This window comes from Aquarana catesbeiana, linkage group LG10 (genome assembly GCF_042186555.1).
Source record: "Aquarana catesbeiana isolate 2022-GZ linkage group LG10, ASM4218655v1, whole genome shotgun sequence".
Lineage (NCBI taxonomy): Eukaryota > Metazoa > Chordata > Amphibia > Anura > Ranidae > Aquarana > Aquarana catesbeiana.
The window spans coordinates 152618940-152634897 of NC_133333.1; the positions used below are offsets into that span (position 1 = coordinate 152618940).

At 42.2% G+C, this 15958-nt stretch overlaps 1 protein-coding gene across 1 annotated transcript in view; it reads right to left on the minus strand.

Annotated features, from left to right (window-relative positions):
• LOC141110944 (G-protein coupled receptor family C group 5 member C-like) overlaps positions 1–15958 on the minus strand; it is a 77651-nt gene that overhangs the window by 21859 nt on the left and 39834 nt on the right. Inside the window, exon 2 of the mRNA XM_073602759.1 lies at positions 7438–8497. Coding sequence (XP_073458860.1) covers positions 7438–8485 — 1048 coding nt within the window. The 5' untranslated portion in view covers positions 8486–8497. The remainder of the gene's footprint in view (positions 1–7437; positions 8498–15958) is intronic.

Below are 15958 nucleotides of genomic sequence, written 5' to 3' on the forward strand. Positions count from 1 at the left end.
AAGGCATCTCAGTCTTAGTCCATAGGGTTTAATATTGAGTTGGCCCACCCTTTGCAGGGGCATAAAGCAAGGTCCATAATACATGGATGAGCGAGTTTGGGGTGGAGGAACTTGACTGGCCTGCACATAGTCCTGACCTCAACCTGACAGAACACTTTTGGGTTGAATTAGAGCGAAGACTGCAAGCCAAGCCTTTTCATCTAACATCAGTGCCTGACCTCACAAATACTCTTCTGAAAGAACGGTCAAACATTCCCATAGACACACTTCTAAACCTTGTGGACAGCCTTCCCAGAAGAGTTGAAGCTGTTGTAGCTGCAAAGGGTGTGCCGACTCAATATTGAACCCTACGGAATAAGACTAGGATGCCATTAAAGTTCATGGGCGTGTAAAGGCAGGCGACCCAATACTTTTGACAATATAGTGTATTTCATATCTGAGGTTTATAACCTCTTTAAGGCTGGCAACTATATCATTTTGCTACTGTAGAATATTCAGTTAAGGTGAAGACCTCATATGCTAACAACACAGATGTTTCCCTGACCTCATACTGAAGGGTGTTCTTCCATAGTTTGTGTAGAATGTACCCCTCGTGTACAGTCAGGGGTGTTGATTCGGGGGGGGGGGGGGTGGATTGGAGGAATTCAGATTAGAACTACATTTGTCCTTTAAATCTATTATTACTGAGAAGTGGTGTGGACCAGTTTATGATGCTTCTCTGCTATTTCAATGTTGACAATGTAACAATGTAACAGGCAACAACCTTTGTCTCTACATCTTCCCAATCATTCCAATTTGCAGATTATTTTCAGAAAACCAAGAAATTACTGTTCAGTGACAATGAGCACCAGATAGAACATGTGGGACTTGTTCCCAGGCTGTTCATCAATACAACTATGGAAAACGAACTAACTGCAAACCATGCAGTGGAATAACGTCCTTACAGGATGTCTTCAATTTACAAGCTGACCTCAATGCTCTGTCTAATTGGGCGACTGTGTGGCAGATGAGGTTTAATGTTGATAAATGTAAAGTTATGCACTTGGGGGCTAAGAATATGCATGCATCATACATACTAGGGGGAGTACAACTGGGGTGATCCATAGTGGAGAGGGATCTGGGGGTTTTGGTAGATCATAAGCTCAATAATAACATGCAATGCCAAGCTGTGGTTTCCAAAGCAAGCAAAGTTCTTTCTTGTATTAAGAGAGGTATGGACTCCAGAGAGAGAGATATCATTTTGCCCCTGTACAAATCATTAGTAAGACCTCATCTGGAATATGCACTTCAGTTTTGGGCACCAGTTCTCAAAAAGGATATCGGGGAACTGGAGAAAGTGCAGAGAAGGGCAACCAAACTGATAAGAGACATGGGGGAAAGATTAGAGGAACTGAATTTATTCTCTCTTGAGAAGAGGAGATTAAGGGGGGGATATGATCAACATGTACAAATATATAAGGGATCCATATAGTGAACTTGGTGTTGAGTTATTCACTTTACGGTCAACACAGAGGACAAGGGGGCACTCTATATGCCTAGAGGAAAAGAGATTTCGTCTCCAAATATGGAAAGGTTTCTTCACAGTGAGAGCTGTGAAAATGTGGAATAGACTCCCTTCAGAGGTGATTCTGGCCAGCTCAATAGATTGCTTTAACCACTTCCGACCCGCCGCACATCGATATACGTCCTACATTTGAAGAGGGATAGCTTTGTTATGGCAGCAGCTAGCTGCCATAACCCTGGTATCCTTTTCTTTGGCGGGTGGTCCAGTTTCCAATAATAGTGGTCTCTGTGGCGGATTCGCCCCAAGATCACTTTTATCGGCGGCGGGAGAGGGCCCCCTCCTCCCGCTACTCTCTGCCATTTACCGGAGCTGTCGGTAGCGCCGGAGGCAATCGGATCCTTGTCCTTCCTGGGTATGGAGACAAGTGAAGGGAAGATGGCCCCCACCCGTCTCCATACCTTTGCAGGGCGGAATCAATATCAAAACGTCACTTCCGCCCATAGCTCTTAAAGGGCCATTTTTTTTAATTTATTTTATTGCATTTTATTGTAAATATGAGATCTGAAGTCTTTTTGACCCCAGATCTCATATTTAAGAGGCCCTGTCCTGTCAAGCTTTTTTTAAAAAATTTTTATTAAAAAGGGATGTTTACATTCCTAGTAATAGGAATAAAAGTGACACCATTTTTTTTTAAAAGAACAGTGTAAAAAATAGAAAATAAAAGGTAAAATAAATAAGAAAAAAAATAAATACATTTTTAAATGCACCCTGTCCAGCTGAGCTCGCGTGCAGAAGCAAAGAAATACGTGAATAGCGCCCGCATATGAAAACGGTGTTTAAACCACACATGTGAGGTAACGCAGCGATCGGTAGAGTGAGAGCAATAATTGTAGCCCTAGACCTCCTGTGTAACTCAAAACATGCAACCTGTAGAATTTTTTTTAAACGCTGCCTATGGAGATTTTTAAGGGTAAAAGTTTGTCGCCATTCCACAAGCGAGCGCAATTTTGAAGCGTGACATGTTGGGTATCAATTTACTCGGCGTAACATTATCTTTCACAATATAACAAAAAAAATTTAGCTAACTTTACTGGTGTCTTATTTTTTAATTCAAAAAATTGTAGACCGCTGCGCAAATACAGTGTGACAGAAAGTATTGCAACGACCGCCATTTTATTTTCTAGGATGTTAGAAAAAAATGTATAATGTTTGGGGTTCTAAGTAAATTTCTAGCCAAAAAAAAACAGTTTTTAACTTGTAAACAACAAATCTCAGAAAGAGGCTCGGTCCTTAAAGTGGTGTTCCACCCTAAAAAAAAAAAGTTATGATTGTGCCTAAAAAAAAAATAAAAAAAAACATTTGGATATTTTTTTTTTTTTACTTACCTCTAAATGCCTGTTGCTAGGGGATCCCTCGTAGTCTGCCTCTTCCAGTGCCTGGGCTGGTGACATCACTTCCCCCTCGGCACAAGAAGGGCTCAGCTCTGCTCCCTCCCTCCTGTCAATCATCTGGGACCCATTACAGGTCCCAGGTGACTGAGCGGCCAATCATGGCGCGCGGTGCCGCTCGCGCATGCGCATTGGGTGCCAGGCTGTGAAGCCACAGCCCGGTGCCCACAGTTGCAATGCCGGCGCCACTGAACGGAGGGGGAGACGAGCGGGGCTTCGATCCCCCGCATCGCTGGACCCTGGGACAGGTAAGTGTCCAATTAAAAGTCAGCAGCTGCAGTATTTGTAGCTGCTGACTTTTTTTTTTTTTTGACTGGCCCTCCTCTTTAAGTGGTTAAGAAAGGCCTGGATTCTTTCCTAAATGTACATAATATAACTGGATACTAACTTTTATAGGTAAAGTTGATCCAGGGAAAATCCGATTGCCTCTTGGGGGTCAGGAAGGAATGTTTTCACCTGCTGTAGAAAATTGGATCATGCTTTGCTGGGGTTTTTCACCTTCCTCACCACTCTGCATATCACGCATATCGTAGAAGAGTAGAGGGTACAGCGTGGGGAAAATGAGCAGGAGGGGTTCAGAGATGAGAAGGGGATTCAGCAGTGGGACAGATGAGCAGGGGGGTTTAGTGTTGGGCCAGATGAGAAGGGGGTTCAGTGGTGGGGCAGAAAAGCAGGGGGGTTAGAGCAGTGGGAGAGATGAAAGGAGGTGTATTGGTGGGGCAGATGAGCAGGGGGTTACAGTGGTGGGGCAGGAGGGCAGGGGGAACAAAGGTGGGGCAGAAGAGCAGGGGGGTACAGAGGTGAGACAGATGTGCAGGAGGTACATTGGTGGATCAGATGAAAAAGCGGGTTACAGTGGTAGGGCAGATGAGCAGATGGGTTCAGTGTTAGGACAGATGAGAAGGTGATTCAGTAGTGAGACAGAAGAGCAGTACAGTGGTGGGGCAGATGAGAAAAGGGGGTACATTGATGGGGCAGGTGAGCAGGGGAGTTACAGAGGTGGGACAGAAGAGCAAGGGGGTACAGTGGTGGGGCAGATGTGCAGGAGGAACAGTGGTGGGAGGGATGAGAAGGGGGTTCAGCGGTGGGACAGAAAAGCAGGGGGGTACAGTGATGGGGCAGATGAATAGGGGGTTACAGTGGTGGGACAGATGAGCAGAGGGGGGTTCAGTTTTGGGCCAGATGAGGAGGGGGTTACAGTGGTGGGAAAGATGAGCAGGGAGGGTTCAGTTTTGGGGCAGAGGAGAAAGGGGGTACATTGGTGGGACAGATGAGCAGGGGGGTACAGCGGCGGGGCAGATGTGCAGAGGAGAAAGGAGGTACATCGGTGGAACACATGAGCAGGGGGTTACAGTGGTGAGACACATGTGCAGGAGGTACAGTGGTGAGACAAATGAGAAAGGCGGTTACAATGGTGGGGCAGATGAGCAGATAAGTTCAGTGTTAGGACAAATGAAAAGATGGTTCAGCGGTGAGACAGAAGAGCATGGGGTTACGGCGGTGAATCAGATGTACAGGGCGGTACAGTGGTGGGGCAGATGAGAAAGGGGGTTACAGTGGTGGGACAGATGAGCAGGGGGATATAGAGGTGGGGCAGATGTGCAGGGGGTTACAGTGGTGAAACAGATTTGCAGGGGGGACAGTGATCTGAGGTGTGAAGTTGCAGGAATTGGGGCTGATCTGAGGCGTGAGAGTACAGGATGATAATCTCTCACTACTAAAGTAGTTTACATCATTTGCTTTAAAAAAATCCTTTTCGTGATTGAGAGTGTGAAGTTGACATTTTTTTGTTATAAAATCGGCACACTCAATTTCTTTGAAAACTTTTTTCGGCACACTGTGCTCAAAAGGTTGCCTACCCCTGGTATATGGGATTGTTTGATATTATTTTTTATTTATTTTCATCCTGACTATGTAACTATAGAAAACAACTCTGGTGGTTGTTGACAGATAATCATGTGAATGTCCTTGACAAATCTAACTTCCATTTGTTGAGTTGAAGAGGACATGTACATATGTATAGTGAGTGTATGAAGGCACACAGAATTATATCATAGCCATCTAGATTGGTAATATAAATACATAAATGCTGCACAATAGAATGTTATGTCCTGACTAATACACCGAGGGGTTATAAAAAAAATCTTGGCATAACTACACTTGTAAAAGAACACATATCCTGTGCAATTTTTTTAAAACTACAGTTAATGTAATCTGTATTGATCATTTCCGAGGGAGAAATAATATTATTCATGTTCAACAGAGTTAAAATAAATCAATGCTGAGCTCCGTGCATGCATTAAAATAATTGACATCCAGTATCTACTGCCAGCTTAATATGTAACGTTGTGAAATGAAGAAAATTTTGGAATAAAGATACAGCATTCCTTTCTTTGTGTAATTATTCATTTTCTTACTATACAACATCCACAGAAGGGATGACTGCATCATGCCCGCTTTTTATTTGTGATGTTACCAAGTCACATGATGTTTGGATTACTTTTCCACCAACAACATGCATGAATTGTTGGCTGCCAGTGCAGACAGTGCTGGATCATGAGAGGTGTCAGATACAGTAAGTGTTTGAGGAGGGAATAGCTAGTGGAACATTTTTTCCCCTAATGCAGCATTAAGGTAAAAACCTTTTTGTTTTTAGTACCGCTTTGACCACTCCCTTCTGGACTGGGTCATTTTTTTGCGATACGGCACTGCGTTATTTTAACTGACAATTGCGCGGTCATGCGACGCTGTACCCAAATAAAATGTATTTCCTTTTTTTCCCCACAAATAGAGCTTTCTTTTGGTGGTATTTGATCACCTCTGCTGTTTTTATGTTTTGCACTAGAAACAAAAAACTTCAGACAATTTTGATTAAAAAAAAAAACAATATGTTTTACTTTCTGCTCTAAAACATATCCAATAAAAAAAATGTAAAAAAATCGAATTTCATTAATTTAGGCCAATATGTATTCTGCTACATATTTTTGGTAAAAAAAAAAAAAAAAAAAAAAAATCGCAATAAGCATATATTGGACCCGCTGATCAGCTTCCTCTGTGTAAAATCACAGCGGGAGCGAGCTACCGGCAGTGCGCGCTCGCACCCAAAACTCGGAAGTGCAGAATCACACATATATACGTGATTCTGCACAGAACGGCCGCCCTGTAGCAGTAAATCTGCTATGGGGCGGTCGGGAAGTGGTTAAACTCAGAACATCTGATCTGTATACTTTTTCCAGACAGTTACTTGGGAAGCACTGAAACCATTTGATCAGCTGGGTTACTGGCAACCAGCAAACTATAGGGGGAAGTCAAAAATCCAGCCTCCATATTTCTCTGAGCACAGACCTCTTTTAAATTAATAATGTTTGCTTTCTTTGATAGAGTCAGTATTATAAAATGTTAAATATTTTTATTTTTTATTTTGTCAGGTAAAGAGGAGCTGCAGTCTGCTCACAGAATTTGTAATAAAAACATCTTTGCCATTCTGAAGCTTCCCTCCAATCACTTTACATGTCATTTTATTTTTATATATACTGTGATTCTGTACTTGCCAAATATGCTGAAGCAATCTCCCTCCACTAAGTCTGGCTACACCCGTTTTAACTGTGGGCAGCTGAAGCTGCTGCCTGTTCACTTCCTGGATTTACACAGCCACACAGAGGCAGCTCCAGCTCGGCAGCTCTCATTGGCCATCTTATGACTCACTCCCCCTCCCTTCCTGGCAAACTCTCACCAGAGTGAGAGAGAGAGAGCTGTGCATGTTGCGAACAAACATGAGTTACCCGTGTGAAACGCGTCAACATATGCTCCTGTAATTTCCTATGGCATGGTGACAATAAATAATATTTTCCACCAAAGTTATCCCTCTGGGTGATGTCATAAGCCTAGGCTTATGACATCATACCAGACAGGAAACGGGAAGTAGGCTGTATAAGGTTTTTACTGGCAGAAAAAAAATGTTTTACTATCCAAAGTTAAAACAACAATGCCAGAAGATTTAATAGATGGAAAGTTGAAAAAATGACTGAAGTTCTGCTTTAAATTTGAAATATTGCATATCCAACTGTTATATCCTTAATACCAGCCAGAAAGTTAAGCACTATTATTATTATGATCTGCTTTGCTGAAAAAAGTCAGAGGCGTAACTCCCGAAAATGGTACAGTTTTATATAAAGTTTAAATTAGAAAGAGAGTGTGCGAAAGGGAAAAGATACTGTTGTGTTGGAAAACCCATAATGCTTCTTGATACTATGTGTTATGGGTTATAGATATAGCTTATAATGATGTCAAATGTGTTAAAAAAACAAATAAAAATACAAAAAATCTTGATGTCAAACCATTATACAGTAGTTTAAATAAAGAATCTGGTTTGTGCACCAAAACTACATTTCCCAGCATTAAACCAAAGCTATAGCTAGTAACTGAGTACCCATAGCTCTCATATATGATAACATGTCTATTACTTGATTCTTATATATTGCTTACTTTGTTCTCTTCTAGAGCTGTCTGGCTCAGCTAAATTCAGGTTATCCATAGAGAATGCCCGGTTTTCCATTACAATAGAGGGTGACTCGTCACAATGTCGATTCAGGATGTTCAGTCTGTCCCCTTCATACTTGTATCCAGACCTTGTCATCTCTACAAGCTGCGGGATGGCATAGAACAAGAGGAACACCCAGGCGTTTGATGCCAAAGCTATGGCCAAAACTGGATCATCCCAAGATTTGTGGCCTAACTTCTCATCGCCATACAGATACATCACAATCCAGGCCACCCAGATAAGAAGAGACAGCAATGCAGTAGATACAATGTGTTGTCCATGACGCCTCCATTGTAAATAGTGTCCACGGAGCACTAAGCAAGAGATTACCAAGGATGCCACTATCAGGAACATAACATAGACTAATGCTGTCACAAAGTCCTGGTTAGTAATGTTACATGGATGATCAGTATTTTGCTGAGTTTGGCGTACATCGGTAATGAGAAGCCATTCCACATTTATCACCGTCTCTACCAAGAAAAGTCCAATAGCCAGCAGAAACACCAAGCATCCTCCGGGGCCACGATTCTGAAGTACTAGGTAGTTGAGCCTTACTGAATTTGCCACAAGGCATGCAAAACATTTGGCAAATAACACACCAAACAAAAATCTGCGGATTATGCAGACTGCGGAATTAGGTCCGATGATAAAGGCAAAAACTAAAGAAAATAACCCCAAAACTCCAGTAAGAAAAAGAAAATTTAGAGCTAAGGCACCTTTGCGTTCATCCTGAGAAACAGAAGCAGAAAAGGCTATACATAGTAATATTAAGATTAGTGTAACAAAAATACCCAAAGCTGCCACAGATTCGAGGATAATACCCCAGGCAGCTTCCAAATCACATAAGAAAAAGAAAATCCACTTCACATCTTCACCACAACCAGGAGGTAAAACTGTGACGTTCTGGGAATTTGAAGCTGTTGAATTCTGAGTGAGTACTTCTCTTGCATATATCACCAGACACAAAATAATCAGGTGACCGCAACGAGCCATTTTTGGTTAAATCTATGGGAGAAGAAGAAAACAAAATTACTATGACATAACTCTCACTTATTTTTCAAATACTGGGTTTATAGATCAACTCTAGATAATTATATTAAGTGCCTTTCAGCTCACTTCTGTTTTGCTTCATAACGTCTGAAATCATTTTTCAATTAACCACTTGCTTACTGGGCACTTAAACCCCCAGACCAATTTTCAGCTTTCAGCGCTGATGCATTTTGAATGACAATTGCGCGGTCATACAACATTGTACCCAAATGAATTTTTTATAATTTGTTTCCCACAAATAGAGCTTTCTTTTGGTGGTATTTGATCACCTCTGCGGTTTTTATTGTTTGGTTAAAAAATTAAAAAAGACCACATTTTTTTAAAAAGATTTATAATTTTTTTTATATTTTGTTATAAAATTTTGCAAACAGGTAATTTTTCTCCTTCATTGATGTACGCTGATGAGGCTGCACTGATGGGCACCGATAGGCTGCACTGATGGGCTGCACTGATGGGCACCGATAAGGTGGTACTGGTGGGCACTGATAGGCGGCACTGGTGGGCACTGATAGGCGGCACTGGTGTGCACTGAGAGGTGACACTGATGGGTGGCACTGAAGGGCATTGATAGGTGGCACTAATAGGTGGCACTGATAGCTGGCAGTGATGGGCACTAATGGGTGGCAGTTATGGGCACTGATGGGTGGCAATAATGGGCACTGATCGGCACTGGTAGGTTACACTGACAGGCAGCACTGCTAGGTGGCACTGATGAAGCACTGATTGGCACCACTGGTGGGCATTGATAGGTGGCACTTGTTGGCATTGATAGGTGGCACTCATGGGCATTGATAGGTGGCACTGGTGGGCACTGGCAGGTGGCATTGGAAGGCGGTAATTGTGGGTACAGATGAGACAGATGTGTCTCCTTCCTCTTCGGGGCCGATGTCCCTTGCACATAAGCCGGTGATCGGCTGTTTTTTGTCCTCAGGCTGTCAGCGCGAGGAGAAAAAAAAACTATTACCGAGCTTTTGTTTACATCACGTGATCAGCTGTCATTAGCTGACAGCTGATCTCATGGTAAGGGGCCATGATCGGCCCCTTACTCGAATCTGTGATCACCCGAGTCTCAGTAACTCAGTGATCACAGCGCGCCCTGCGTGCTCCCTGCAGGGGGCGCGCGGTGAGCGTGCAAAGGGGAGGACGTCATATGACGGCCTCCCGGAAATTCAGGTCCGCGCTGTGGTCGTCATTTGGCTACAGCGCGGACGCCAAGTGGTTAAAGGAAAAATACAATGTATTTCCAGTAAGCCAATATCTTAATTATTATTTCTGAGTTTAATCTAACATAATTTTTGAAGCATCTTTCACATTTGTATTTTTTTTTTTATTTTGTTATTGTTAAATAAAGAGATTGTTTTCAGCAAACTTTTATTTAAAGTATGTCTAAAGTCAAAAACTTTCAAGGGGAGTGAAAACTAAATTTTTTGCCATCTGTGTCCCATTAGGGGGATTTTTCTTTAGTTAGGCTACTTTCACACTGAGGAGTTTTTGAAGTGCTTTTGTGTTAAAAAAAAGCACCCGAAAAGCTCAAGAAAAATGCTTCCCTTTAAATTCTATGTATATTTTCACACGGAGGCGGTGTGCTTCCGTTGCGGTGTAAAAAATCCTGCTTGACGCATTTTTGGAGCATGTTTGGGGAGCTAAAAAAACCACACCAAAAAAAGCTCCTCCCCATTGAAATGAATGGGAGCTGCATCTAAAATGCCTAAAAAACACTCCATTAAAGGTCCTACACACGATGCGAAAATCGGATGCAAACATTCGTATGAGGAGCTGTCTGACAATTTTCGGATCGTTAGTACGGTGCTTTCGACAGCCGATTTCGCTTTTTCATCAGACAAAAGCTGGATGTGCAGACTATATAATTTTTGTCAGACGTGAACTCAACGTCTGATTTTTGTTTAATTTGTACGGTTTTTGTACGAGTAAAATCATAAGAGCAAGACTATTCAACACATTACGTCACTTCTGATGTTGTATTCTGTCGTCCGAAAATTTTTATATTGTGTGTAACCTCTTCACTTTCGACATAAGACTAGCATGTCACAAATCACGGACGTTCAGTCGTCTGAAAATCTAAGTGTGTGTACAAGGTTTTACACTAGGCATTTTACATGCAGTTTTGATGCGAACCAATGTGAAAGTAGCCATATCATCCAGTAGATTCAACAGGAAAATGATAGGATATATTTCCAATGTGAGTATCCTCCTTTGGAAGATATGCCCCTATTCCTGTTCTAATGGCAACTCAAAATTCTGAATTTACCCCACTTTTATTCTGGTGGCATTGACGATCAGGGCAGTTAGAGAGAGTGTAACTTCCTAATGGGAACACAGACAGCAAAAAAAAAACCTTATAACCATATACCATAATAAACCAAGTGAACTCTGTGCTGATTAAACTATTGTGTCAAAATATTAATAAAAATTATACCAACAGAACAGCTGGTCACAGAAGATACCCAAAAACAGATATCTATACAGATTTATACATACATGTGAAGCGCTGTCCCTAAGTGCCAAAGAAATAAATGTTGAATATACCACTAACCCTTTGAAGATCACAAACATTTAAACATACAATGATATCATTATTACAAATTATATAAAATAAATCATGTCCCATCAAATTCTGTGCGTTCTGCATTACACTCCAAAGAAATGTTTCTTCTTTAAATTTGGTGTTAGCACACCATCTGAAATATACAGGCCAGGAGCTCAGGCACAGCATAAGCGGAGGGCCACATGATGGGGTTTGTCCAGAGAGGCTATAGTCAGGAAGGGGTTAAGTTAATGTTGGTGAATAGTAGGAAGAATTATGAGGTCTTATCTCATTGGAGGAGGTTGTGGTGGGGCAGAGAGGGGTCCTAAGGGGTTACTTGGTGGGAGGCGACCCTCCAACATCAGTTGGACCAGGGGACAGCGCCGGACAAGATTCTCCCACCCTCCCTCCCCTTTGTTGATTTGTGGGCAATGGGTTGTTTTATTTTCATTTCAGTTGTTTTAGTGGGATTTTAGGATGGAGATTAAGGGATGTCGTAGAAGCAGGCAGAGGTCGTAGGGTTTTTGAAGGCAGGGATGGTTATGTTCTTTGGTGAACGATGGGTTGGGCCCATTTCTGGTATGTGTGTTCCTGCCCTAATAAGGGCTTAAGTAAGACGTGTTGGGGCAGTTGGCTGTATCAGCTGGAGAAGTTGCCAAACAATTGTCCCCAAGCCGGTGTATGTTGTGGCTGGGGGCCGTAAAAGGGCAAGGTGGTGTCAGATACAGCTAGTTGGTCAGTCAAGGGTGCCTTCAAAATTCCTAATACATAAAAAAAAAAAAACAGGCAGTTCCATTCAGTCTGAGAGATTATGGTATATTTTTATGTTTATTACTGGTTAAATTATGTAAGAAAGTGATTTTTCATGGTTGGTATTGTAATAAAAGGGCTGCTATGGCCATTTAAACCCAAGAAGTATGTTTGGTCTAATTTATCAAAATAGGTAAGGTGGTATATGGTAAAATGGCATAACAGCCGGTAAGTGGGCAATACCCCAGACATGTCCTTTGCCACCAACAGATAGCCAAACTCCTTACCGTGTGGTCTGAGGTGCTTCCTGAGAATGTTATTTTTAGTGAAACGTGCATCAGAGCACGCAGTCTGACATCATCACACTATGCGCATGTGCGCTGAGTGCCTATTCAGATGTAATGGGCAAATGCAAACTACATGATAAATGAGGTTTAATGTGGAGAAATGTACAGTAATGCACTTTAGGGCTAAAAACATAATAGCAAACTACTCACTAGGGGGAGAATCCCTGAGAGAATCAAGGATCTGGGGGTCCTAGTGGAGGACAATAGCATGCAATGTCAAGCTGCAGCTACAAAAGCCGGCAGAATATTAGCATGCATAAAAAAGTGGATATACTTCAGAGATAAAACTATAATCCTGCCACTTTAAAAAACTCTGGTCCGGCCATATCTGGAGTATTCCCTCCAGTTCTGGTCACCAGTCTTCAGAAGGGATGTCCTGGAGCTGGAGAGGGTCCAAAGAAGGGCAACAAGTAATATGGGGATTGGAGGACCCCAGTTATGAAGAGCTACAAGCGCTAAATGTATTCTCGCTGGAGAAGAGATGCTTGAGAGGAGATATGATGGCGATTCACAAATACCTCAATGGTGATTCCAGCATAGGAAAAAAGCTATTGAGTCTCAGGGATTGTAAGGGGACACAAGGTCATACAATGAGATTGGAGGAGAAGCAATGGCGTCCCTGGGGGGGGCCAGATGGATCCCTGACCCCCCCAACATTATGCTGTGCCCCACCATGTGCCCCCCCCCCAATTGAAAAAAAAAATTATTTTTTTTTACAAAAAAGGCAATTTTTTTTTTTGCATCCGTAGCAAGTCTTTTTGTTTGCATTCGTAGCGGATGCGCAGCATCTTACTCGGGCCACAGCTGGAGTAACACAGTCTCTATTGAGAGGGAGAGCATGCCCAGTCAGCTCCTGCGGGTGATTTCTCCCCCCCTCCCTCTGCTCGCTGACACTACATAATGTGAGCGCTCACACAACCACGGCCGCCCGTTCTGCTCCTTCCCCTGCATCCTCATTGGCAGGGAGAAGAGCGAGTTGCATGAAGGACTCCACCAGGACTCTCAGTTACTGAAAAAACAGACTGATTTCTCCCGTCCTTAGGACAGGAGAACCAGCCTGTAAATTCCAAGAGATGCCAGACCAGCACTGTCAATAGCAGGGGTAGGACAGCAAGAGGAGGCTGGGGAACCAGAACACCAGGGCCCGGTGGCAAGACAACCTTTGCAACCCTGATAGTTCTCCCACTGCTTTGGACCCTTATATTTTCTTGGTATGCTGGTGACATATATGTCTTGTTTTCTGCCACCTTGGGGGGCTCCAATACAGTAGGAAGGGGGCTCACTGCAGAACATGTGAAAGGGCCCATTGTGGGACCATAGAAAAGGGCCCCAGGATATATATATAGATATATATAGATATAGATATAGATATATCTATATATATCTATATATAAATATATATATATATAATTGCATTTTATAGTTGCCCCCCTACTTTTGTCCCTGTCCCCCGATGTGCCCCTCCTAAATATGAAAGCTGGAGACGCCACTGAGGAGAAGCGGTTTAACCTTAAGTTGCGCAGGGGGTTTTTACTGTCAGGGTGGTGAGAATGTATTACTCTCTTTCACAATTGGTGGTGTCAGCGGGGAGAATTTATATTTTTAAAAGACTTGTGGATGTGCATCTTAAAGAACACAACATACAGGGATATGGGAATGATTATCGACACTGACACACATAAACCTACACAGGTTTAACTGGATGGACTGTTGTCTTTATTCAACCTTACCTGCTATGTAACTATGTAAATCTACCCTATGTGAGGTTTTCTGCTTATAATAAACAGAGATTTAAAAATAGTGTTATGCTATGTGCCGTGTGTTTTTTCCCTCTGATTTCACAGTCCTCATTAGATGATGTATGGAGATTGATTGGCCAAATTGCTTTGAAGCAAGTGTCCTGGGAGCCCTGAAGCAAGTGCCCTGTGGTTCCTGTATGCTACCTACGTTGGTTGAAAGCACTTGATGACCTCCATTAATAAGATGTCAGACCACAAGGTAAGGAGTTTGGCTATCTGTTGGTGATGGTATAGGATTCTTCCCTCAGTGTGCTGACACTAAAGCTAGGAATAGATGGTGCGATTTTCCTGCAACCACTGGTTGCAGGAAAGAAAATCAGTCAATTCCCCAATCAGTCAATTCCCCCAACAACACAGTCAATATTGATGGGGGAATCCCTCCCGCAGAGCTATTGTGTTCTCCTGATGAGGGGGTGGGGGGAGCTGTCCCTGCTGGGCAAACACACAGTGATTATTGCTAGCGGCTATAGCCACTGGCAATAATCACATGTATAAATTGATGGAGATTGAAATTGATTCTATTTGAATTTTGGGAAATGGATCTTTCTATTCTATTCTATTCTAATTTGAATTTCAGAAGATAGTTATATTCTTCCTATTTTATTCTATTCTTTTTTTATTCTATTTGTTTCTATTCTATTCTGTTCCTTTATTTGATATTCTATTTTGTTCTGTTTTACTCTATTATGTTCTATTCTTTAAATTTTTGTTATTTTCTTTTCTATGCTATTATATTTTTTCTATTCTATTCCTTTATTTTCTATTTTATTTTATTCTCTTTGGAAATTGGAAAACAAATCAAATACTATTTGTATTCGAAAACTATTTGAACTTGAAAGCTTTTGGAATTTGAATTTTAAAACTATTTGAATTCCAAAACTATTTTAAATTGTTTCGAAAACTATTTAACTCAAATTCAGAAAAATCTAAATCAATTTGAATACGAGTAATCAAAACGAATTCCAAAAATGAATTAAATATTTTAAACGAATTTAACTAAACAAATTTATGTAAATAACAAATCGAAAATGAAATTAAACTAAACAACATTTTTTCGTTCTGCACATGTCTAGTGGGAACCTCAGGTACTTAAATTACTGCTGCCACAAGAGAGACTGGCACATCATCCACCTTGGCAGTTGCAGATCATGGTTTCTGGACCTTGCCTGGTCCCAGTGCAAGTTAAGTGTCCAGGAAACAAAAGGGCTACACTGTTTCCTCTGCTCAATTGTAGGCTTATTTATAGTTCAAGAGACATAAACAGTCAGGCATCAATACAGAAACCTTGACGTGCTGTTCAAGTGAAAGTGATACTCATAAGGCAACTCTAGATAAGCACTTTCTAGTGCGAAATGCGTCATGTTTTTCATATTATTAAATGATTGTTTTTGCCTCTTGAGCTGTCGATAAGCCTATAATTGAGCAGATGAGCAACATAGGCCCATTTTTTTCTTGGACACTTATCTTTAGGTGACCAGCCCTATTTATTGCAAAGACACTGGCCCAAAGTCGGGGGCCTACCAACAGGGGTCACACAGGTCGCAATTGCAATCCAGCCCCATGCTACAGGGGGCCCGTGCGCCCCCCCTGTACACCTGGATAGGAAGAACGGTGGGGGCGGCTGCATATAGAGAAACTGATCTCTCAATTTTCCTCCTGCTGAATGCCTACAGGAGGGAGAGGGGGAGAAGCAGGCATTCAGCAGCTGTGAGAGGAAAATGGAGAGATTGGTTCTTCTGTATGCAGCCACCCCCTCCGCTTCTCCTATCCAGCTTTTTTCCTGCTCCAGCCCCCCTGTGCTCTCACTTGGCCCCTCCTTGTCCCCTACAACTCTACTGAGTTCCACCCTACCCTCTCCCGCCAGGTGCAGCGGGGGATCTGTCAGGATAAAGAGTGGGGAATGGGCCGGTAAATGACTGTCTGAATGGATCACTGACTCTGTCCATTCATAACTAAAACATAGTAAACTGTGTTT